This window comes from Silurus meridionalis, chromosome 14 (genome assembly GCF_014805685.1).
Source record: "Silurus meridionalis isolate SWU-2019-XX chromosome 14, ASM1480568v1, whole genome shotgun sequence".
Taxonomy (NCBI): domain Eukaryota; kingdom Metazoa; phylum Chordata; class Actinopteri; order Siluriformes; family Siluridae; genus Silurus; species Silurus meridionalis.
This window is the reverse complement of record NC_060897.1, coordinates 2,190,851-2,212,870: the sequence shown is the minus strand read 5'-3', so window position 1 is coordinate 2,212,870 and position 22,020 is coordinate 2,190,851. Positions and strand designations below refer to the sequence as shown.

Sequence of the window (22,020 nt, the reverse complement as noted above, 5' to 3'; positions counted from 1 at the left end):
GATTTCCTTTTTTCTATTAATTATTGTCTCTTCCCCCCATTTTCCCTAATAATGTCTAAGGCACTACAAGTCTTGCAATTTTATTAGAAATTAAAACCAGAACCCTTTTAACTGCAAAAAGCAGGGGCTCAAGCTACTTATCCCAATTCTTAGAATTGTTTTTTTGAGCATTTGACTGAAGCATCAGTTTATCTTGAGCAATAACATGGACATGTGCTTCCACAATACTCACAGCAGAGATAGTGTGCAAATGAACAGGTTCCATCATACATAATCCACCAGTACTGAACTGTTGCTAATTGGCCAAAGTCCTCTTCTCAGGTTAAAGTCAATTTTGCATTTCATTTGGAAATACATGTTCATACCTGTCAGTAGTCCAACATTTCTGTTATATTTCTGTGTTAAAAATCTTTTTTTAATTGGTCTTAAGTAATATTAAAATTTTCTGAGGTACTGAATTTTGGGTTTTCATTAGCTGTAAGCTAAAATCATCAAAATCAAAAGAAATATATCAGTCTGTGTGTAATGAACCTATATATTGAGATTAACTTTTTGAATTACTAAAATAAATACATTTTTTGATATCCTAATATCCTAACCTGTATACTGTATAATGAGATCAATAATGATATATATTTTATTCACCGCCTCTGAGCTCCTGATCATCACTGTAAAAAATAGAGTTAAATAAAATATTACTTTCAGATTCTGTTCTGCATTTTATTTTGTTTTTGGAAAGCTTGATGATGATTTCTCTCTCAGAATCTCCCGATTATCATTTGTTCTGTGAAGACACGGAAAAGATGACATCAGATGGAAAAGAAGTTCGATACACAATGTGAGGTATAAAGTTATACTTTGTTAAATGAAGACTGAATATCTTGTTTAGTTTTATACCACAGCACCGTTGCATCCTAAAATCTGATTTCTTTTATTTAACAGCAGTTTGTTTAACTGACCATAGTGCAATGTTCTTCATTTTCTTAACATACTTCAATATATATATATACAGTATATAGAAAGAAAGGCTGGTGATAGAACAAGTGTTTATTGCTGCTATAATAAGTGAATGAGTTTATTTAATCAGGGACAATGCACAGAAATCATTAGTCTAAGAAAGAAGAGATGTCATGTGCCAGGTTAAAGCAAAAAATAAAATGCTAATTTCCACCTGCAGTCCCTAGACAGATGTTACATTTACAAAAGGTCATAAAATACATACAGTATCATAAATGGAAGCATTTTTTCCCTCACATCATTAAAAAAACTCTCCACTTCATGATATACAGAAGTTATACAAGAAAAGTGTACATGAGAAACAAAACACAGGAACTTATTTTTTTTTTTAAGACTCAGCACCATTAAGTACAAATGGATAAAATCTTTAATAAATAAAAACACTAAACACTGGTAAATTGCTAAAACATAAGTGAGGATTCAAAATATTTTAGATATAATCTGCTTTGACAGTTGATTATCGTCCTGTAACCACAGTATTATTTATACTTGTCTTATCTGAGTTAAAATGGAATATATCATGAAATACTAAACCTGTGCATTTTGACCCGATCAGGTTGAAAATGAGGTCAAGAAGAGACTGAGACAGATCACAGTAAAGCTAATTACAAGATCCAGAAATCATTTCCGGCAGAAGTAAGATTTTAAATATTCGGATGCAAACCACCCCATAACTGTTGATTCTGATTAACAAAGGAGTGACGTGGGGAATAAGTATATGGATACAGACATTTATGCCAACTGTGTAGCAAAGTGTTCTGTTATACAGTATGCTTAATTTGGGATCTTTACTTCATTATCATTGCTAATTGTAGATGATTTAATTTCATCAGACTTCAGAATTAATTTGTTCTTTACTCATAAGTCTTTTTAAATAACCATATTAATTTACCTACATTTTCTGGATTCATACACATGTAACTATTATTTAACATTGCAATACTCATAGAACACATCAAAATTAATATTGATATTAAAATGATAAACTTTTTTAGGAAACATTTTTTCATTTATTTTATTGTTAATCCTAAACTCCTGAATCAGTCTGTGAGGATATTGTGATTTTGAAGCACATTTTATATGATCTTAAAAAATTACTTTCAGAAATTTCTTAAGAACTAATCTTGTAGCTTTTTCATTAATCCTTTTTTTAATTTTATCTATTTTATTCATGATTTTAACTTTTTATATGTTCTTAATTAAGTTTTATTCAATTTGCTGTATGATCTAAAAGATAAATAAAGAGCCTTTTGCTCATTATGCAACATTTTGCAACATTTCTGAGTGATGTTTTTTGTTTTTTACAGTTTTCTACATATTTCTTTATTTTCTATTGATATTTGCTACATAATTTACCCTAAAATATTATATTCTGTTTAAATATACATACATAATATAAACAAGTTTACACACTTGTTGACTTATTAAACTCTTTTGGGGTTAAACAAAACGTCACCAGACCAACTCATCGCTTTAACCACACACTAGACTTAATAATATCCCACGGAGCAGACGTCACTGATATAGATATTTTACCTCAGAGTGATGACATCACAGACCATTACCTCATACTGTACACACTACCGGTAGAGCAGATTAGCCGTGTTGCACCACGTTATCGACCTGGTAGGACTATTGTTCCAACCACTAAGGACAGATTCGTAAATAACCTGCCTGATTTATCTCAATTTCTCACTAAACCCATAACTACTATTAATCTTGATGAGATAACTAAGAACATAGACCTTATCCTCACTAGCACATTAGACACCGTTGCCCCTATCCGGTTAAAAAAGGTTAGAGACCAAGCACCTGCATCTTGGTATAATAGTCATACACATGCCCTCAAGAGAACAGCACGTAATCTGGAGAGAAAATGGAGGAAAACTAAATTGGAGGTATTTAGAATCGCGTATAAAGACAGTATGCTCAGCTACAGACGGCGCTAAAAGCTGCTAGAGCTGAACACCTGAGCAAACTTATAGAAAACAACAAAAACAATCCCAGGTTCCTTTTCAGTACAGTAGCTAAACTAACTACAAATCAGGGCTCTGAAAATTGTGTTCCATCACAGTTTAGTAGTGAGGACTTTATGATTTTCTTCACTGAAAAAATAGATAACATTAGAAAAACAATTGTGGCAGTTCAACCTCTTACAGCATCTCCTGAGACAGTGTTACCTTCAACTCCACAACTCCACTGTTTTACATGTATAGGACAGGAAGAGCTGTATAATGTTATTGCCAAAGCTAAATCGACAACATGTCAGTTAGATCCAATTCCTACTAAATTACTGAAGGAAGTGTTATATACAACTGGTGAGCCTCTTCTAAATATTATTAACTCCTCACTATCTTTAGGTCACGTCCCTAAATCCCTCAAGTTAGCAGTTATTAAGCCCCTCATTAAAAACCTAATCTGGATCCAAACACGTTATCAAATTACAGACCAATTTCAAATCTCCCATTTATGTCTAAGATTTTAGAAAAGATTGTCGCTGCACAGTTATGTTCCTACCTGCAAGAGAACAATATCTTTGAAGAATTTCAGTCAGGTTTTAGGCCCCATCATAGCACAGAAACTGCTCTAGTTAAAATAACTAATGACCTGTTTTTAGCTTCAGACCAAGGCTTCATCTCGCTGTTGGTTTTACTAGATCTTAGTGCTGCATTCGACACTATAGACCATGATCTCCTCCTAGATCGCTTACAAAATTACATCGGCATTCAGGGACAGGCATTAAGCTGGTTTAAATCCTACCTGTCCGATCGTTACCATTTCGTAGATTTGAATGGAGAGCTATCCAGGCTAATGCAAGTAAATTATGGCGTGCAAGGTTCAGTTCTAGGACCCCTGCTCTTCACAATATACATGCTTCCGTTAGGAAATATTATTAGAAGGCATGGAATTAGCTTCCATTGTTATGCTGATGATACTCAGCTATATATTTCATCTAAACCAGGCGATACAGCTCAATTAACCCGGATGACTGAGTGTGTTAAGGAACTAAGAGATTGGATGACCCATAACTTTCTACTTTTAAATTCTGATAAGACTGAGATTTTGCTCATCGGCCCAAAACTGGTATACAGACGCTCCAGCATCTCAACCTGCATTTAGACGGATGTTCTGTAACCACTAGTTCAACGGTAAAAGACCTGGGTGTTATTTTAGACAGCGACTTGTCTTTCAAAAATCACATCAATCAGGTTACAAAACAGCCTTCTTTCACCTTAGAAATATTTCTAAGCTAAGAAATATGTTGTCTATATCCGATGCAGAGAAGCTCGTCCATGCGTTTATGACCTCCAGAATAGACTACTGTAATGCGTTACTAGGTGGATGTCCTGCTTCATTAATAAACAAGCTTCAGTTAGTCCAGAATGCAGCAGCCAGAGTTCTTACAAGGTCAAAAAAATATGATCACATAACCCCGATCTTATCGTCCCTACATTGGCTTCCTGTTAAGTTTCGAATAGACTACAAACTATTACTTCTCACTTATAAAGCACTAAATGGTTTGGCTCCGTGTATCTATCCAGTCTTTTAACACGCTACAATCCGCCACGCCCCTGAGATCTCAAAACTCTGGGCTTCTAGTAGTTCCTAGAATAGCAAAGTCCACTAAAGGTGGTAGAGCATTTTCACATTTAGCTCCTAAACTCTGGAATAGTCTTCCTGACGGTGTTCGGGGCTCAGACACACTCACCCAATTTAAGTGTAGATTAAAACGTATCTTTTAGCAAAGCCTACACATAACACACATCACATCATAACCTTGTGCTCCAGAACATCTGATCACATGCACATTATCAACTTGTGCTGTTAATATCATGAACAGCAGCTACGCTAATTCCTCTCCACTGCTTCTCTTTCTCTCCCCATCCCGAGGCATCCTGAGGTTGCTCCAGCTCCAGTCACCTCCCACCTCGTGATGATTACGGACCTTTAAAGAAGAGATGTCATGTGCCAGGTTAAAGCAAAAATAAAATGCTAATTTCCACCTGCAGTCCCTAGACAGATGTTACATTTACAAAAGGTCATAAAATACATACAGTATCATAAATGGAAGCATTTTTTCCCTCACATCATTAAAAAAACTCTCCACTTCATGATATACAGAAGTTATACAAGAAAAGTGTACATGAGAAACAAAACACAGGAACTTATTTTTTTTTTTAAGACTCAGCACCATTAAGTACAAATGGATAAAATCTTTAATAAATAAAAACACTAAACACTGGTAAATTGCTAAAACATAAGTGAGGATTCAAAATATTTTAGATATAATCTGCTTTGACAGTTGATTATCGTCCTGTAACCACAGTATTATTTATACTTGTCTTATCTGAGTTAAAATGGAATATATCATGAAATACTAAACCTGTGCATTTTGACCCGATCAGGTTGAAAATGAGGTCAAGAAGAGACTGAGACAGATCACAGTAAAGCTAATTACAAGATCCAGAAATCATTTCCGGCAGAAGTAAGATTTTAAATATTCGGATGCAAACCACCCCATAACTGTTGATTCTGATTAACAAAGGAGTGACGTGGGGAATAAGTATATGGATACAGACATTTATGCCAACTGTGTAGCAAAGTGTTCTGTTATACAGTATGCTTAATTTGGGATCTTTACTTCATTATCATTGCTAATTGTAGATGATTTAATTTCATCAGACTTCAGAATTAATTTGTTCTTTACTCATAAGTCTTTTTAAATAACCATATTAATTTACCTACATTTTCTGGATTCATACACATGTAACTATTATTTAACATTGCAATACTCATAGAACACATCAAAATTAATATTGATATTAAAATGATAAACTTTTTTAGGAAACATTTTTTTCATTTATTTTATTGTTAATCCTAAACTCCTGAATCAGTCTGTGAGGATATTGTGATTTTTGAAGCACATTTTATATGATCTTAAAAAAAAATTACTTTCAGAAATTTCTTAAGAACTAATCTTGCTTAGCTTTTTTCATTAATCTTTTTTTTTAAATTTTATCTATTTTATTCATGATTTTAACTTTTTATATGTTCTTAATTAAGTTTTATTCAATTTGCTGTATGATCTAAAAGATAAATAAAGAGCCTTTTGCTCATTATGCAACATTTTGCAACATTTCTGAGTGATGTTTTTTTTGTTTTTTTTACAGTTTTTCTACATATTTCTTTATTTTCTATTGATATTTGCTACATAATTTACCCTAAAATATTATATTCTGTTTAAATATACATACATAATATAAACAAGTTTACACACTATTCTTATAATTGCATGTTTTAGTGATGTAAAAATTTTACATTATCTTAACTCCTTTTTCAAACTAATTATCACTCCTGATATCAATAAAGTGATTCTGATTTACTCCAAATGTAGGAGCCATATTATTATTATTATTATTATTATTATTATTATTATTATTATTGTTATTATTATTATTATTGATTAGCCACTAGAGGGCAGTGTGTTATGTTGGGGTAGATGTGTAGTTCACCTGTTCAAATTATGTGATTATGTGATATGTGGATATTGTTTATCCAACCTACGAATACAGAACATTTTATTACCTTATCCTGGCTTACAGAAAAAGCCACTACATGGAAAATTAGATCAGCGATTTCTGTATCATTCCCTTGATAGGCTATCAAGAGAACCTATATAACATTATTTAAACTGTAACTAGGCAGACAAAATCTTTTTAAAAATCTTAAATAGATGGTTTGAAATGCGTCTGTAATTTGATAATGCATTTGGATCCAAATTAGGTTTCTTAATGAGGGGCTTAATAACTGCCAACGTGAGGGATTTAGGGATGTGACCTAAAGATATTGAGGAGTTAATAATATTAAGAAGAGACTCACCAGCTGTATGTAACACTTCCTTCAGTAGTTTAGTTGGAATAGGATCTAACTGACATGTTGTTGATTTGGCTTTGGTGATACAATCATACAGCTCTTCCTGTCCTATACATAAAAAGCAGTGTAGTTGTGGAGTTGTAGGTGAGATTGGAGCAGGAGACACTGTCAGAGGTTGGACCTCCTCAATTGGGTTTTTATTGGGTTTAAATTTTTCAGTGAAGAAATTCATAAAGTCCTCACTACTAAACTGTGATGAAATACATTTTTCAGATACCTGAATTGTCATTAATTTAGCTACTGTACTGAAAATGAACCTGGGATTGTTTTTGTTGTTTTCTATGAGTTTGCTCAGATGTTCAGCTCTAGCAGCTTTTAGCGCCTGTCTGTAGCTGAGCATACTGTCTTTATACGCAATTCTAAATACCTCCAATTTAGTTTTCATCCATTTTATTTCCAGATTACGGGCTGTTCTCTTAAGGGCATGCGTATGCCTATTATACCATGGTGCAGGTGTTTTTTCTCTGACTTTTTTTAACTGGATGTGGGCAACAGTGTCTAATGTGCTAGTGAGAATAAGGTCTATGTTGTTAGTCATTTTATCAAGGTTATTAGCATTTAGGGGTTTAGTGAGAAATTGAGATAAATCAGGCAGGTAATTTGTGAATTTGTCCTTATTTTATCTGTCCTTAGTGGACAGAACAAGAGTCCTACCCAGTCGATAATGTGGTGATACACGGCTAATCTCAAAATTCAAATGCACTGATGTTTATGTTACTTAAAAATTGTACAGTAGAACGAGCTGAAAATGAATTCAGTGATAGTCAGGGTCACTAAGAGATCAAGTGAATTAATTAACAAACATATAAAGGAAGGTAAAATAAAGGTGATTTTGCTTTTACATTTTACTGTATACTCCAAAACACTATACAGTAAAGATGTTTTTTTGTCAGGTAACTCAGGTGACTAGGTGAGTGGATGGGAGGACCCAAATGCAGGATGCACCAAAAGTAAAGAACCAGGTGAGGAGGGTTTAGCACAGGGAGGAAATAGATAATGTCCGAATACTTCTGAACACACAGTTGCGGCACACACAGGGTTAATGTTGAAGAAAAGGGTGAGGAGTGTTAGAACAATAATAAAGCAATAATGTCTAACAGGGTTAATGTTGAACGTCCGGAGAACCGGGAGCGCGAAGTTGGGGCCGGATCCAAAAAAAAGGAAGCAAGTCCAAAAACAGTCCAAGGTTGAGAGCCAAAGAACAGAGCAATAGGGGAAAATCCAAATCCGAAAACCGAGGGCGGCAAAAATACGAAAAAAACAGGAGATCCGAAACCGAAAGTAAAACTTTCCATGGGGAAAAAGAAGGGACCAGAGAGCATGCTCGGACTGGTCTGAGGCGGGAGACATGGAAGGTCGGTAGATGCATAAGACTATAGGGAGCTTGAGACGTACTACCACAGGGTTTATCACCTTGGAAATAGGGAATGGACCCATGAAATGAGGGGCAAGCTTCTTGCATATGGCCTTGAGGGGTAGGTCACGAGTAGAAAGCTAGACCTTCTGGCCGATCCGATATTGAGGGGCAGGTCGGCGTTTGCGATTGGCAAATTACTCGTAACTCCGGGATGATTTTGGCTGCCAGGGCCATCCTCCACCCACACCTACAACGCTTGAACTAGGCCAGGACGGATGGAACGGTGGTCTCGGTCTCTTGGGTGGAGAACAGTGGGGGTTGGTAGCCGAACACGACCTGAAAGGGCGAGAGGCCTGTGGCTGCGGTGGGAAGAGTATTGTAAGCGTATTTAGCCCAAAGAAGCTTCTCTGACCATGTGGAGGGGTCTTAAGCGCAGAGAATTCGGAGGCTGGTCTTGAGTTCCTGGTTGAGTCTTTCAGTATGGCCATTGGACTGAGGATGAAACCCAGAGGGAAGGCTGATGGAAATCCCCAGGAGACGGCAGAACTCCTTCCAAAAATGGGCAGAGAATTGGGGGCCCCGATCAGACACAATGTCCCAAGGTAAACCATGCAGGTGGAAGACGTGTTGGAGCAGGAGCTGGGCAGTTTCCTTTCGCAGAGGGAAGCTTGGGTAGGGGAATAAAGTGACCCATCCCAGAGAACCTATCAACCACTGTGAGGATGGCCGTATGACCAGCGGAAGGGGGAAGGCCGGTGACAAAATCCACAGCAATGTGCGACCACAGGCGTTGGGGTACAGGGAGTGGGTGTAGGCAAGTAAAACCTAGGCGGGGGGCAGCCTTTAGGGACAGATCGACCGACAGTGGCCCGCTGGACCTTCTTCTCGATTTTTAGGCTAAGTGCGCAGATGGTAACAGTGGTGGGGAGTATGGGATCAGGTAGCGGTTCTTTCTCGTTGGGGGTGTGCAAACAGGACAAGGTGTCAGGCTTCCCATGTAGAGACCCCAGCCGGTAGGACAGAAAGAAGTTAAATCGCCCAAAGAACAGTTCCCAACATGCTTGACGAGGATTCAGGCGCTTGGCTGTCAGCAGATATTCCAAATTTCGATAATAAGTTCAGATGAAAAATGGAACTTCGGACCCCTCCAGCCAGTGATGCCACTCCTCCAGGGCCAACTTAACCACCAAGAGCTCTCGATCACCAACAGGGTAGTTCTATTCAGCTGGGATGGGATGGCGGAAAAACACTGCCCCGAGATCATGGTAGACAGAAGGAACCGAACTGAGGTCAGGGGGAATCTCCGGGGAGCACAAGACTGGCCTATGGGAAGATGGAGTGAGGCAGTGGGATTGGCAATAAGTTCCCCAATCGAGAACCCGACCGCTAGACCAGTCTAGGTGGGGGTTGTGTTGGAAAGGATGCGGATCCTCACTAATGGCTTGGAAGGGACTGGTAGGGTGCGGCTGATGACGAACCCACCCTTTTGCCGGACACGAAGCAGCCATATCCCCGGCCTCACCACAATAGAGACAGAGCTCCTTGGAACGGCGTCTTTCCTTTTCTGTTGGAGACAGGTGCCGATGTGCAATTTCCATAGGCTGTGGGTGGGAAGAGGCCGCCGGGGCAGGAGTAGTCCGGGGGGTGTATGGTGGCAGGCCGGAGGCGTGTGGTAGACCCGCTCCGGATGGCGAGCGAAACGCTCTGAGCGACGTTCCTGTATTCGTCGGTCAATCTGAGTGGCCAGGGTTATCAAGGCATCCAGATCAGTGGGAAGCTCACGGGCAGCTAGCTCGTCCTTTCCCTGGGCTGAGAGTCCCCGAAAGAAGGTGTCATATAAAGTGGTGCAATCCCACCCACTGTCAGTGGTGTCCGAAATCTGCAGCGTACACAGGTACTGAACGCTCAACCCTGTGATGAAGAAAGCAGCAAGCGTGCGGCATCCTGTCGAGGGGTGACCGAACCAAAAACTTTGCAGAGTTCCTTAGAGAAGGTAGCAAGGGTAGAGCAATGTAAGGACCGATTTTCCCACTCGGCAGTAGCCCACCGCAAAGCCCTGGACTAGGGAATTAAGGGTGGTCTGGAGATCGGTAACATCCACGGGATCCATAGCTGGCCAGATTGTTCTGTCAGGTAACTTGGGTGACTAGGTGAGTGGATGGGAGGACCCAAATGCAGGATGCACCAGAAGTAAAGTACCAGGTGAGGAGGGTTTAGCACAGGCAGGAAATAGATAATGTCCAGATACTTTTCACGGGGTTAATGTTGAACGTGGGGTCAGAGGTCGAGAGCCAGAGAACAGAGCAATAGGGGAAAATCTAAATCCGAAAACCGAGGGCGGGCAAAAATCCGCTGGACGATCTCAAAAAAGCGTGGAGCCAAAACGAGACAATTTGGCAGCGAGCGCATGCAGCCGGAAGCGGACATCGTGACAAGTCAGAACCCGGGAAACCACGTCACAGCTGTGTCCGAGAGAATGAAAAAGAGGAAATACAGTAGAATGTTTTCACACTCTGGTTTCTTGAAAAATGTTTCACTACCAAGTGATGCTTGGGCTGTTGCAGCAAAACCAGTTTTAGACTTCCCATCTATCATAAGCAAAAAAATAAATAAAAGAAACTCCACCTCTTCAGATGCATGAGGAACGAATCATCATGGTCTCATGAGGTTCTCTGTGAGAGAACAGCAGAAGTGATACTGCAACTAAAACCAAACTAAAGAACTCCTCAAGGAATAGGATGCTGAGTCTTCATCTCACGTTAATGCTCGGTAACTTAAAACATTTTAGCAATGATTTTTTCCTTGTTTATGATATAACAGTATACTTTTTACATTTTGCAGGGTTATTTTCACAATCAATCTTTGCCAACTGATGGCCGATATGATAATTAGTATTTCTTTCTAGTTTTTTTTTTCCACTGTTTACTCTAAAAACATTCTCCATTTGCAGAAATTGAGAGAAACAATTGTATATACAATGTGGGAAATTGTTGAATATCATCCTTAATAAAAAAAATAACGGCTTACAATTTTTACACTTATATTTTACAATTTTTAGTTCTGAAACTCAGATTAAAACAATTAAATGTATGCTATTTAGAGAACATTTTTTGCGAAATTTTCTTATAAAAACAGTGATGGCATTTGAGATGTTTTCAATTTAGTTGTTGTGGTTTTCATAGATTGTAAAAAACAATCTTTACTGTTATAATGTAATAATTTAAGGCATAATTTAATATTTGTATTGCTAACGGACACCGTTGGAAGTATGGAAGTGCCATAATAGTCTGTAATGTCTTGCAATATGAAAATAAAGCATGTCTCTACTTTTTAATTGTTTATAGTTCAGTAGAAATTTGATAAATGACATATTGGAATATATCTTAACCTTATTTTATATTTAAACTATGCACAAACCTTTAAATTTTTTTAATTGCTACAAGATGCATTTAATGACTGAAAAGAAACCTATGCTTGACAGTAATATTTAATAGCTGTTAGGATTTATTTTCTGTCAAACCTGGTTCTCTTTTTACTGTAGAAACAGGTCAAAATGTGATAGACTTCTAGTGCTCTCCAGAACAAAGGCGATGGTTTATATTTCTTATAAACTTCAGATTTTTGCCAAATAGTAAGAGAGTAAAATAAGTGTGTTAATATAATCCTGTGATCTGCAGCTGTATTGCTGTTAGAGCTGGTAATAAAAATACTCACCAATCAGAATCCAGAATTAAACACCACACTGTGGGTATAAATTATATTATACAGTGTTCATGTATTAACAAAGGGTGCCAATATTTCTGGATTCGGGACTGAACCAATAACATGTACAAAAACAGGTCCATAGAAAACAACAATCAGCAAGTTTCCAACAGTCTTATTATGAATACATTACAGTTTGAACAGCATTGTGTAGCAGAAGCACAGAGCTTCAGTTCGAACGCTCAGACATTCACAAGTGTTCTATTTCTGTTACTTCTGTTAAGTTTGCACATCCCTGTTTTATACCCTCTTTATTTTCTCTCTATAGTCAGTGCTCTTAGCGCGTCACTGCTGGCTGGTAAGTGTATTTTTCATTTAAATGAGATTTTCTCTCTATATCAGGGGTGTTTATAATTCTCATTAAAATCACACACAATTAGTTTCATTTCGATTTATTAGAATATTTAAAATGATTGTTTTCCATAAATAATAAATGGAGTAATATATTTTAATAGAGTCATACAGTGCAGTAAGATTGTTCAAGACTACAAGTACGAGATAGAGTGGCCGCACAATACACAAACAATAAAAGTGTGAATTAAGGGACTTCCGCTCATTTCCTGCACTACAAGAACACTGATCTACGAGGTCATCTCATCTTCTGTTATTATAAAATCTATTTTTTAATATTTCACACAACACAGTAAGCACAGTAAAATTAATTCTAAACAAGACACAAATTTAATAACAAAAACATACAGTATATCTACAGAAATATCAATTAATTTAGAATTACTGTGCCACCAAAATCAATAAAGAATTTACATCATTATCATAATCATTTTAATCTTCATCACATTCAGATCTTTAGTTCTTTAGCATATTAAATAAAGTTACAAAATGAAAGGGAAAATCTTTATATTTGCAAATATACATACTCGTGTTCTGTGTTCTTTAACTATTATTTATTTAGAAAATGTATATTGTATCTGTATGTTTAAAACATGAGAGAGTGGTCTAACATGTTGGTTAAATTCAATTATCTTATTAATATGCGATGTGGATAAAATTGTCTTACTTTCATTACTGATCTTTGCCTGTGCAATTGTTAACCCAGTCCTAGACTATAAGTTTAGCCAAACCAGTAAGAATTGCCCTTAAAGACAAGTTTGATCGTTCAGCGGATAAATGAAAAGAAAGAATACATTTTACACTCAAGCAGCTTGAGGCCTTTTGTCTGGAAACTAGAAATGGTTAATGATGACTTTTATGACTCATCATACATCATAAAGTACCTTACTGTTACTCTGGGTTGTGGATAAACAAGTACAAACCATGTTTATTTTGAAACGGATTAATGAACAGTATAGTTATGTACACCTGTAGCATTTATGAACGGGAAACAGCCACCAAGTACACACTTTGACACAGCAATTCAAGCTCTTCTCTGGTGAAATGGAAAGAATTTCCATGATGACAATGTAAATTATAATTTGCACCTAATCATCTTGAGGCCTTTCAACTGAAAACTACAAACTGTTGTGATCATGATGATGAAAATTATGATGACTCTACATCCTAAAGTACTGGACTGGCACTCTGGGATGTGGATAACCAGGTTCAAATAATGTTTGTTTATTTTGTAAAATAACAATGAAGTTTTTAAAACATGACCTGTTTCATCTGTGCACTGCCAAAAACTTCCAGAGAACGTCCTGCTGGACTACTTTAGAACTTCCCACTGTCTTTGGTTTCATTTCTTTGTCACAGACCAATTTAATTTGAACTGTTTTACAACCATACTCGTTATTATATACAGATTTTCCAAATCATGTTGTCTAGTCCCTTTCAAGGGTGTCCCTACAACCATTGAAATGACTCCCACCTTGGTTCATCATGTCTCCAAAAATTACAGAATACCAGGAATCATTGTGCTGGTCGGGGTTCACAATTTATCTCACCTTAAAGTCAGCCTTACCTCAGGCTGTTACCCACTGTCTAAAAGATAGGTGGAGAGGTTCATTCAGTATATCGGTTGCTACCACAGATCATATTGCAGCTGTGAGCAGGAAAAGAAGTATGATTTTCTTCCATAGTCTGAGTATTCCCAGAACTTCCTCTCTCACTTTTCCACTGAACTTATTAATTTCCAATGTGTGCTGGGCTAGCAAATACTCATGATCACTTGGTCTACATCTACACTAATCTGTAGAAATTTGAAAATGGCAATGCTCCACATCCACACTTCCATTTTCAATAATTTCCCAAAAGTTGCTAAAGATGCTTCGACCTGGTATTTTCAAAATAATCTATTTAGGAGAACAATTCCAAAAAGCGTTTTCGTTTAATGAAAATGTAATCTCGGTGTGAACGGAAGACCGAAACAGAGAGAAAATATGCAACTGAAAACATATTAGTGTGCACATGGCCTTGTTCAGGAGAATTTAATTCATTGCAATTCATTTTTATGTATAGTGGTTTTACGATGGACCTGGTCTTAACGCAGCTTTGTAGAGCTAAAGTGGTTTAAAGTTGTATGAATGAATGTGTAAGTTTAGTGCCTATAAGTTTGTTCCTTGTAATTGTACATTTATACCTGATGAAATAACCAGTAGTGACTGTGGTGAAGGAAAAACTCCTGGCATGAGGAAGAAACCTTGAGAGGAACCAGACTCAAAGGAAACCCTTTCTCATCTGGGTGGCACCGAATGTCAGAGAGAAATAAGGATTGTTATTTTGAACTCTTCGTGGTGCCAACAGTGAAACATCGGATGAGGAGGAGTGAAAAGGTATGGAAGAGCGCATATGTTATGCTTTAACATGCCATTTAAGACCAGTGGCAGAAGAGGCATTCATGAGGAATTCACAGAAGAATTTACATGAGGCATCCTTACCTCAACTACCAGGCAGTCGTAAAGGTTTAGTTGTCTACAAGGACCTGTGGCTTCACCTGTGGCTACATGAGGCTCAGTGCCAGATATTCTAATACAAATCGATTCTGTGACCTACAATCTAGAGCTCTCCAACCTTTCATATATGTTTGTTAAACTGGTTCACTATGCATCTGGACCTGAACCCAAGGAATTGAAACCTCCACCAGCATTTTAGATCATAGTGCTCCTGGTCAAAGAGAGCCTAGACTCAGAAGCAGATGCAATATCAGGTTGACTGGGAGTGTTACAAACCAGAAAATAAACTGTGTATAGCTGCCAGGGAAATCCTAGACCCCTCATAGATCCACAAGTTTTATCAAGGACACCCAAATCAACCTTGCACATAAAACCAAATGGACATCAAAGAAGAAAAGAGTCTCTGCCAGAGACTCACTCAGCCAAATGCCAGAGGGAGCCATCTCCTAAATACTGATATCACTCCATTCCTGTCTTACTAAACATTTTTACCAATATTCAGCAACAGCCACTGCCTGCTATTAAGAATCGTTTCATTAAAGTGTTTTGCAAAAATGGATTCTATTAAAGCTATTAAAGCTTATTAGTCCATTGAAGCTTTGTTTTGGTATATTGTGGTCTGCTGCTAATTTATACTTGATGGGACAATATACTGTATTACAATAATAAAAGTGCAGTAATATTGCAATGTAGTAATAAAATTCATTGGAATAAATTAATATTGTCGTGCATTTTGCTGTTTGTATTAGATGGTGCTAACATCCGACTCATAAATGGCAATCACTCTTGCTCTGGTAGATTGAAATCTATTATAATAACCAGTGGGGAACAGTGTGTGATGATATCTGGGATCTGAATGATGCACATGTGGTGTGTAGACAGCTTGAATGTGGTAAAGCTGTCAGTGCTCATCGAAGTGCCCACTTTGGTCAGGGAAAAGATCCAATATGGCTGGATAATGTTCAGTGTTCTGGAAATGAAAGTGACATCACACAGTGCCGTCATTATGGATTCGGGAAACACAACTGTGGCCATGGTAAAGATGCTGGTGTTACTTGCTCAGGTACAGAAAACTCTCATATTGTGTCCTTGTAATGATTGTGACTATATTTATATGGCACTGATTTCATTGTGTTAATTGCTAAAAAAACCCATTTATTTTGCAGACACCTTAATTTTAGTAAATCAACTTAAATGAATACAATGTTAGAGTCAGATCCTCTCAGAATGTTCCACACAAATCTTATCATCTATATCTAAACCACTAGAGCAAAAAGATTCTCAAAAAAAAGGGCAAGTAACTTATCCAGGTTAACTCGCGACAAAATTGGAGAAACGGAGAAACTTAACACAATGAAATGGATATACAACATTAAACCAAACAATAGACTATTAATTAATACAGGAGGTAACAATGAGTAGCTTAAAAAGTGGGAGAAAACAATGGGTTCATCTGGTGGACAAAGTTAGTATAACAGGTAAAGCCTTAACAGTTCCCCAAATTTGTACATAATTGTCTATTTTTTCATGGGTCATGAAATAACTGATTGATTTTTTAAATCTTTAATAAAAACCTTCTGCTTATATAATAAATCAGGCCATAATCAGATCAGGCTGGTGAATGGTCCAAATAAATGCTGTGGTCGTTTGGAAATCCAAAACAATGGCAGTTGGGGAACAGTGTGTGATCATTCCTGGGACTTAAAGGATGCAGAGGTGGTGTGTAGGCAGCTTGGATGTGGTAAAGCTGTCAGCGCTCCTCGTAATGCTCACTTTGGTCAGGGAACTGAACCTACCTGGCTGGATGATGTTCAGTGTAATGGAACTGAGAGCTACTTAGATCAGTGCTCACACAGAGGATTTGGAGAAGAGAACTGTGGACACCATGAAGATGCTGGAGCCGTGTGCTCAAGTAGGTCATTATTCTTTTAAATTCCATTGCCTGTTTAAGCATATATAGTTGCAAATGTATTAAATATTCTCTATATATTAGACATGCAGGCTCCTACATTGACTCGGATCTCCTCAAACTCTGTGGTATCAGTTGGAGAAGTTCTTCAGTTCAGATGTTCCACACCCAGCCCAACATCCATCTCTGTAGACTTCAGATTATATAAAACTGGAACATCAAGAAAGAAGAAAACTGCAGAGTCTACAGCAACATTTACTCTGACTGTAGAAGCTTTACACCAGGGCGAGTACACCTGTGATTACACATACAGGGAAACATCCTCCACTTCATCCAGGAGCAACTCCATTAACATTACTGTGGGTAAGTGCAACCTGACCCCGGTTTTTGATCTAATTTCTTTCTCGTTCTTGTTATAGACCTTAGCCTATTTCATGTTTGGATTCTGTCAGTTGTTTGGGATTTGGTTGCCTGGTTAAATTCCCACTCTGCACTTGCATCCATTTTTGTTATTATCTGTTAAATTCTTGATACACCAACAGCCTAACACACCAACTAGTAAGTATTTTGCTGTTATGATTATGTAAAGAAAGAATTCTCCTTTTTATTGAAAAATAATGAATGCTGGCACATTTTGATAAAGAGGATGTACTGTATCCTTAGTTGTAGGATGTTTCTCCAATCTGTATATACAAATGTATGGTGTTTTATTCCTCCTATGCAACAGCATAATGTTTTTTTCCAATTAGGAAAAAGTCAGAACTCCTGACTAAAACCCTAACATTTATGGATGTGGAGGAAAACCTGGGGATAGTCAGAACATGAACTTAGTCCAGAGCAAATATTTCTGATTGAAGCAGTGAATTATAAGTGTACCCAAGCAGGGAATATTGAAGGGAGAGGAATAACACACTTCTTCTTAGTGGTCTTGTATTTGGTCTCCTCCATTTGATCTTCTGGCTTTAAAGCATAGGATACCCCTCCCACTATCTAGGACAATGTGAACCCCTTCCCTCTGTCCAATGCAACAGTCTGTTAAACAAATTAGCTATTTTGTTGCTCTGGATAAGGACATCTGCTAAATGCTGTAAATGTTAATGAAACAGAAAGGTCAGGCAAATGCAACAGTATGTCCCCACCTAATCTAAATCTTAATCTAATCTAAAAAAAATATTAAATTTATTGTGTATGATTAGACATGCAGACTCCCACATTGATTTGGATCTCCCCAAAATCTGTGGTCGCACCTGGAGAAATGCTGTGTTTTTCAGAATTTAATCTCAGATTCTCCACAATTGCTGCTGTATTAATGTTTTGGATAATAACCCACTCAATTGCTGTCAGGAATCCACCTGCCACGCCCCCTTCGGTGGCTGTCCATTTATTCGCTGCATGACAAAATAACAGACCTCAAAAGAACATGATCGGATTACCACCGTGGGTTCTGCGTGATCCGGTCTATAACGGCAAGACCAGCTGATACAAGCGGAGGATTCGCTCTGCCGCGATGAATCAGCTGCCGAGCTCTGCTTTGGATCACACCCAAAAGCTCGCTGCTGCTCCCCGCGATTCTCGCCTGCCGGCTCTGGAGCATGCAAGCGCGGCTGTGCCACACCATGGCGAGAGTGCGATGGAATACCCGGCTCGCTCTTCCGGCAACATGGCCGAGTGGGGTGGATTCGTACGGAGCATTGCCAGATTCAGAGAGGTGCATTCGTCCCTATTACCGACAGAAAGAGCTAAGTTCGCATTCCACATCTCTCTCCTGTCTGGGGACTCTCTCTCTCGCCAGTAAGTTGTGGAGCGCGGCTGAAGGCAATTTCAGCTCATGCACCCACTTCATCAGGCTTCTCACGGGGATGTTCAAGATGACTACGGCAGATCTGTACTACAGCCCCCTTGATTCTGGAAGGGTTCCGCTCCGTGCTCCACTGAAAACTCTGCTCCGCTCCAGAGTTTTCACGAACGATCCACCCCAGAGTTTCGACAAGCGCTCCGCTCCACCCCAGAGTTTCGACAAGTGACTGAAGGCAAAGTCACGAAGGCTGCCAAGTGCCTCAACGGACGACGTCTCGCCCCTATGTTACTTACAGGGCGACGGCTCGCCTCCAATTTCCCCGGAAGGCGACGTCTCACCCCTGAGCTCATCTGAATGCGACGTGACCCCACCAGGTGTTTTCAAAGATGGCATGACAGTCCTGAGCTCCTCCGACTGGGCGTCACTCTACTCCAGACCTCCACAGTGGGCGCTGCTCCACCCCTGATCTCTGCCGTGGAGGTCGCTCAGCCTCTGGTCTCCGCTGCGGGCACTGCTTGGTCCCTGTCCGCCTCCAGAAGCATCTCTCCGCCTCCGGTCTCCGCTGAGGGCGTCGCCCCGCCTCCGGTCTTCACCCTGCCTCCAATCTTCGCCCTGTCTCTGGTGTTCACCAAGGACATATAACTGAGATCTTCTTGTTTCTGAGGATTCTCCTGTTAACTGTTCCAGTGTGTGAAATCATGAATTGAATTCAATCCAAACCTAACCTTAGAATCCACTTGCAAAATGCTTAGCACATGAGAATCTGCACATAATTTTTCTTAGTCAGGATGTATTTCAGGATTGTGATTTAGCAAGTAGGTGTGACCAGGTGTACTGGCTGTTCTCCTGCTGTGTCCTCAGTCGTAGCTGCCTAGGCCATTTATCTTCTCGCCATTTTCACATCAACACCACATGCTCAAAGAGCTTTAGATTATTTGGCCTGAAATTAAATTACATGTATGCAATGGGGCAGGTGACACAACTTGGTGGGTGAGGGAACCAACTTGTTCTCAACATGCTCCCTCCCAAGGGTATCAAAACACCACTGCTGCTTGCTGCACAGTCTGAGGTGCACTAGATATTAGGTTTAATGGAGGAATGTGTTGGACGATATACTTAATTTTTGGATTCCCTCTGTAATGCAACGCTCTGTTATACTGAGTTTTTATATAATATTGATAGTTTCTATAGCCGTGGCGTCAAAATGATGGTATGTATTGACTCAGGTAAAAGTCCAAGCAAGGCCTAGATATGAAATGCATGACTCACCACTGGTATCTGCTCTATGAATGTAAAATTCATGTTGTGTGTATTTGTATGTGTGTGTGTTCTGTGTCGTCCACTAGCTCAGCCGCTCTCTCTCAGGCTAAAGCATTTACTGACAGCACAATGAGACAGAGATGAATAAACTGTCCTTAGACAAATGAGAATCAAGAAGCGTTACATAACAATTCATCTCCTCTCTGTTTACACCTGACATCCTGTTTTTTAATATAATAATTGTTGTGAAACAATTTGCTTATATTGCAGAAACTGTAAATAGTTGTGTCTTTACCAGCCTCACATTTATTTATATTTATTTATTGTGCACCTTTATCATCTCTTTATTTTCACTTTGAGGGTTTTTTGCTAGTAACCTACGACATTTGAACCTGTTTGTTGTTTTGTAGTGAACCTGCTGCAGCCCCGTGTCTCCTTCAGTGCTGCCAGTGGTTCATTTCACTGGGGATCTGATGGACCAGAGGTGACAAGGGGCTACAGCTTCTCCATTATCTGCTCCACTAAACCTCAGCATCCAGGCGGTTCCTTCCATTTAAAGTTAAGTGGATCCAACATCACCAAAACTCAATCAGCTGTTAACCACTCAGCCATCTTCCGGTTTCCTGAGGCGGATTTTGTCCATCAGGGAAACTACAGCTGTACTTATGAAATAAACTAGTTATTTTAGTTCTGTTCTACAGTTTTTCAGTGATGAAGATGATGATGATTTCTCTTTCAGCATCTCTGGCTCCCTACATTGGTGTTGGAGTGACAGCAGGACTGCTTCTCCTCTTAGTTCCGGTCATCATTTGCTTTTTGAAAATGCAAAAAAGAAGAAAGGTTCAACTAAAGAAGAAGAACAGCAAACAGTGTGAGTTATAAAGTTTCACTAATATAATGTATTTTATAGACCACGCCACTGCATTTTAAACTCTCATTCATTTTCTGTAAGAGTAGTTCTGACAGTAGTGTAGTTACTCCACATCAAACGGATTTTTAAAATGTGTATATTGTGACAGAGTGAAAGTTTCTTAGAGGTCATGTTTCCTTCTGGAAAGAGTCACCAGTGTTAGCTGAAAAAAAAAAAAACATATGTCTTCATGTCAGAGGAGTTCGTAGCAAAAACCAGTTTCTGAACAGAGAAACTAAATTGTGTTGCAAAATTTGAACAAGCAGCTACAAATGGATTTGAATTCGTATAAATGTCAGTATATAAAATTAATGAAGAAATTTTAAATCAAATTTCTTAGGAATAAAAACATGATTGTCTTAACCTGAATAAAAATGTGTTGCCTTGTTTTAATATCTATATTAATATGAAGAAATAAACATGTGCATTTTGACTCGATCAATTCATAGGTGCCAGAGACTCATATAAGATTCCCTCAGAACAGACGGAGCCAGATGACAATAAAGCTATTTATGAAAATGCAGAAATCGTTATCCAGCAGAAGGAGGTTTCAGAAGATTCTGATGATGATTATGTTAATGCTGGTGCTGATGAACAAAGAAGTGATGTGTACAATGACTATGAGGGGGTGGACATTTATGAAGCATAATGTCCAGATAATTTTCCACTGTTAAGATTTTATCTTTGCTATGTTTCTTTTACATGAACTTTAGTATAAGTAGTTTTTCTTTAATCAGGAATGTGTTTTAATAGATTTTTAGATCACTTTATTCATTCTAGAGAAAAATTTGTCCTTATGATGGCGTATTAGGGCCAATAGGAAAGTATTTCTTTGTTGCAAAATACAAAGGAAAAGTAAAGTTTGATTAGAGGTTCTTGATTAGATCATAATGCACACGTGACGTCTACCAAACCTTGCTAAGTGTATTTCTTTCTTGAAAAAACAACAACAACAACAACAAATTTCTTAGTTTTAAACACAAAAAAAAAAATTTGACTTACAAATTTGAGATTAAATTTGGAAATTCCTGCCCCTTCCCCTTCCAAATAATTGTATTAATTAATTAATTTATTTTAATTTTTCTTATCCCTGTATTGGCCGTAACACGCCGTCGTACATCCAAACCCTCATGCAAGTATATAAAACTTTTTGTTGCTATTAAAACATTTCCCTTCTAACACATTTACTGACTTAATTATTAAATCGTTTCTAAAGTAATTCTT

The 22,020-nt window shown here is 38.2% G+C and overlaps 1 protein-coding gene across 2 annotated transcripts in view; it reads left to right on the top strand.

Moving 5' to 3' along the window:
- Window positions 1-22,020, top strand: part of LOC124396545 (deleted in malignant brain tumors 1 protein-like) — a 41,566-nt gene extending 19,546 nt beyond the window's left edge. Inside the window, exons 6-9 of one of the 2 annotated variants that reach the window (XM_046865649.1) lie at window positions 16,913-17,191; window positions 20,297-20,444; window positions 20,626-20,757; window positions 21,246-22,020. In XM_046865649.1, coding sequence (XP_046721605.1) covers window positions 16,913-17,191; window positions 20,297-20,444; window positions 20,626-20,757; window positions 21,246-21,264 — 578 coding nt within the window. In that variant the 3' untranslated portion in view covers window positions 21,265-22,020. The remainder of the gene's footprint in view (window positions 1-16,912; window positions 17,192-20,296; window positions 20,445-20,625; window positions 20,758-21,245) is intronic. The other variant, XM_046865650.1, reaches the window with a different exon arrangement.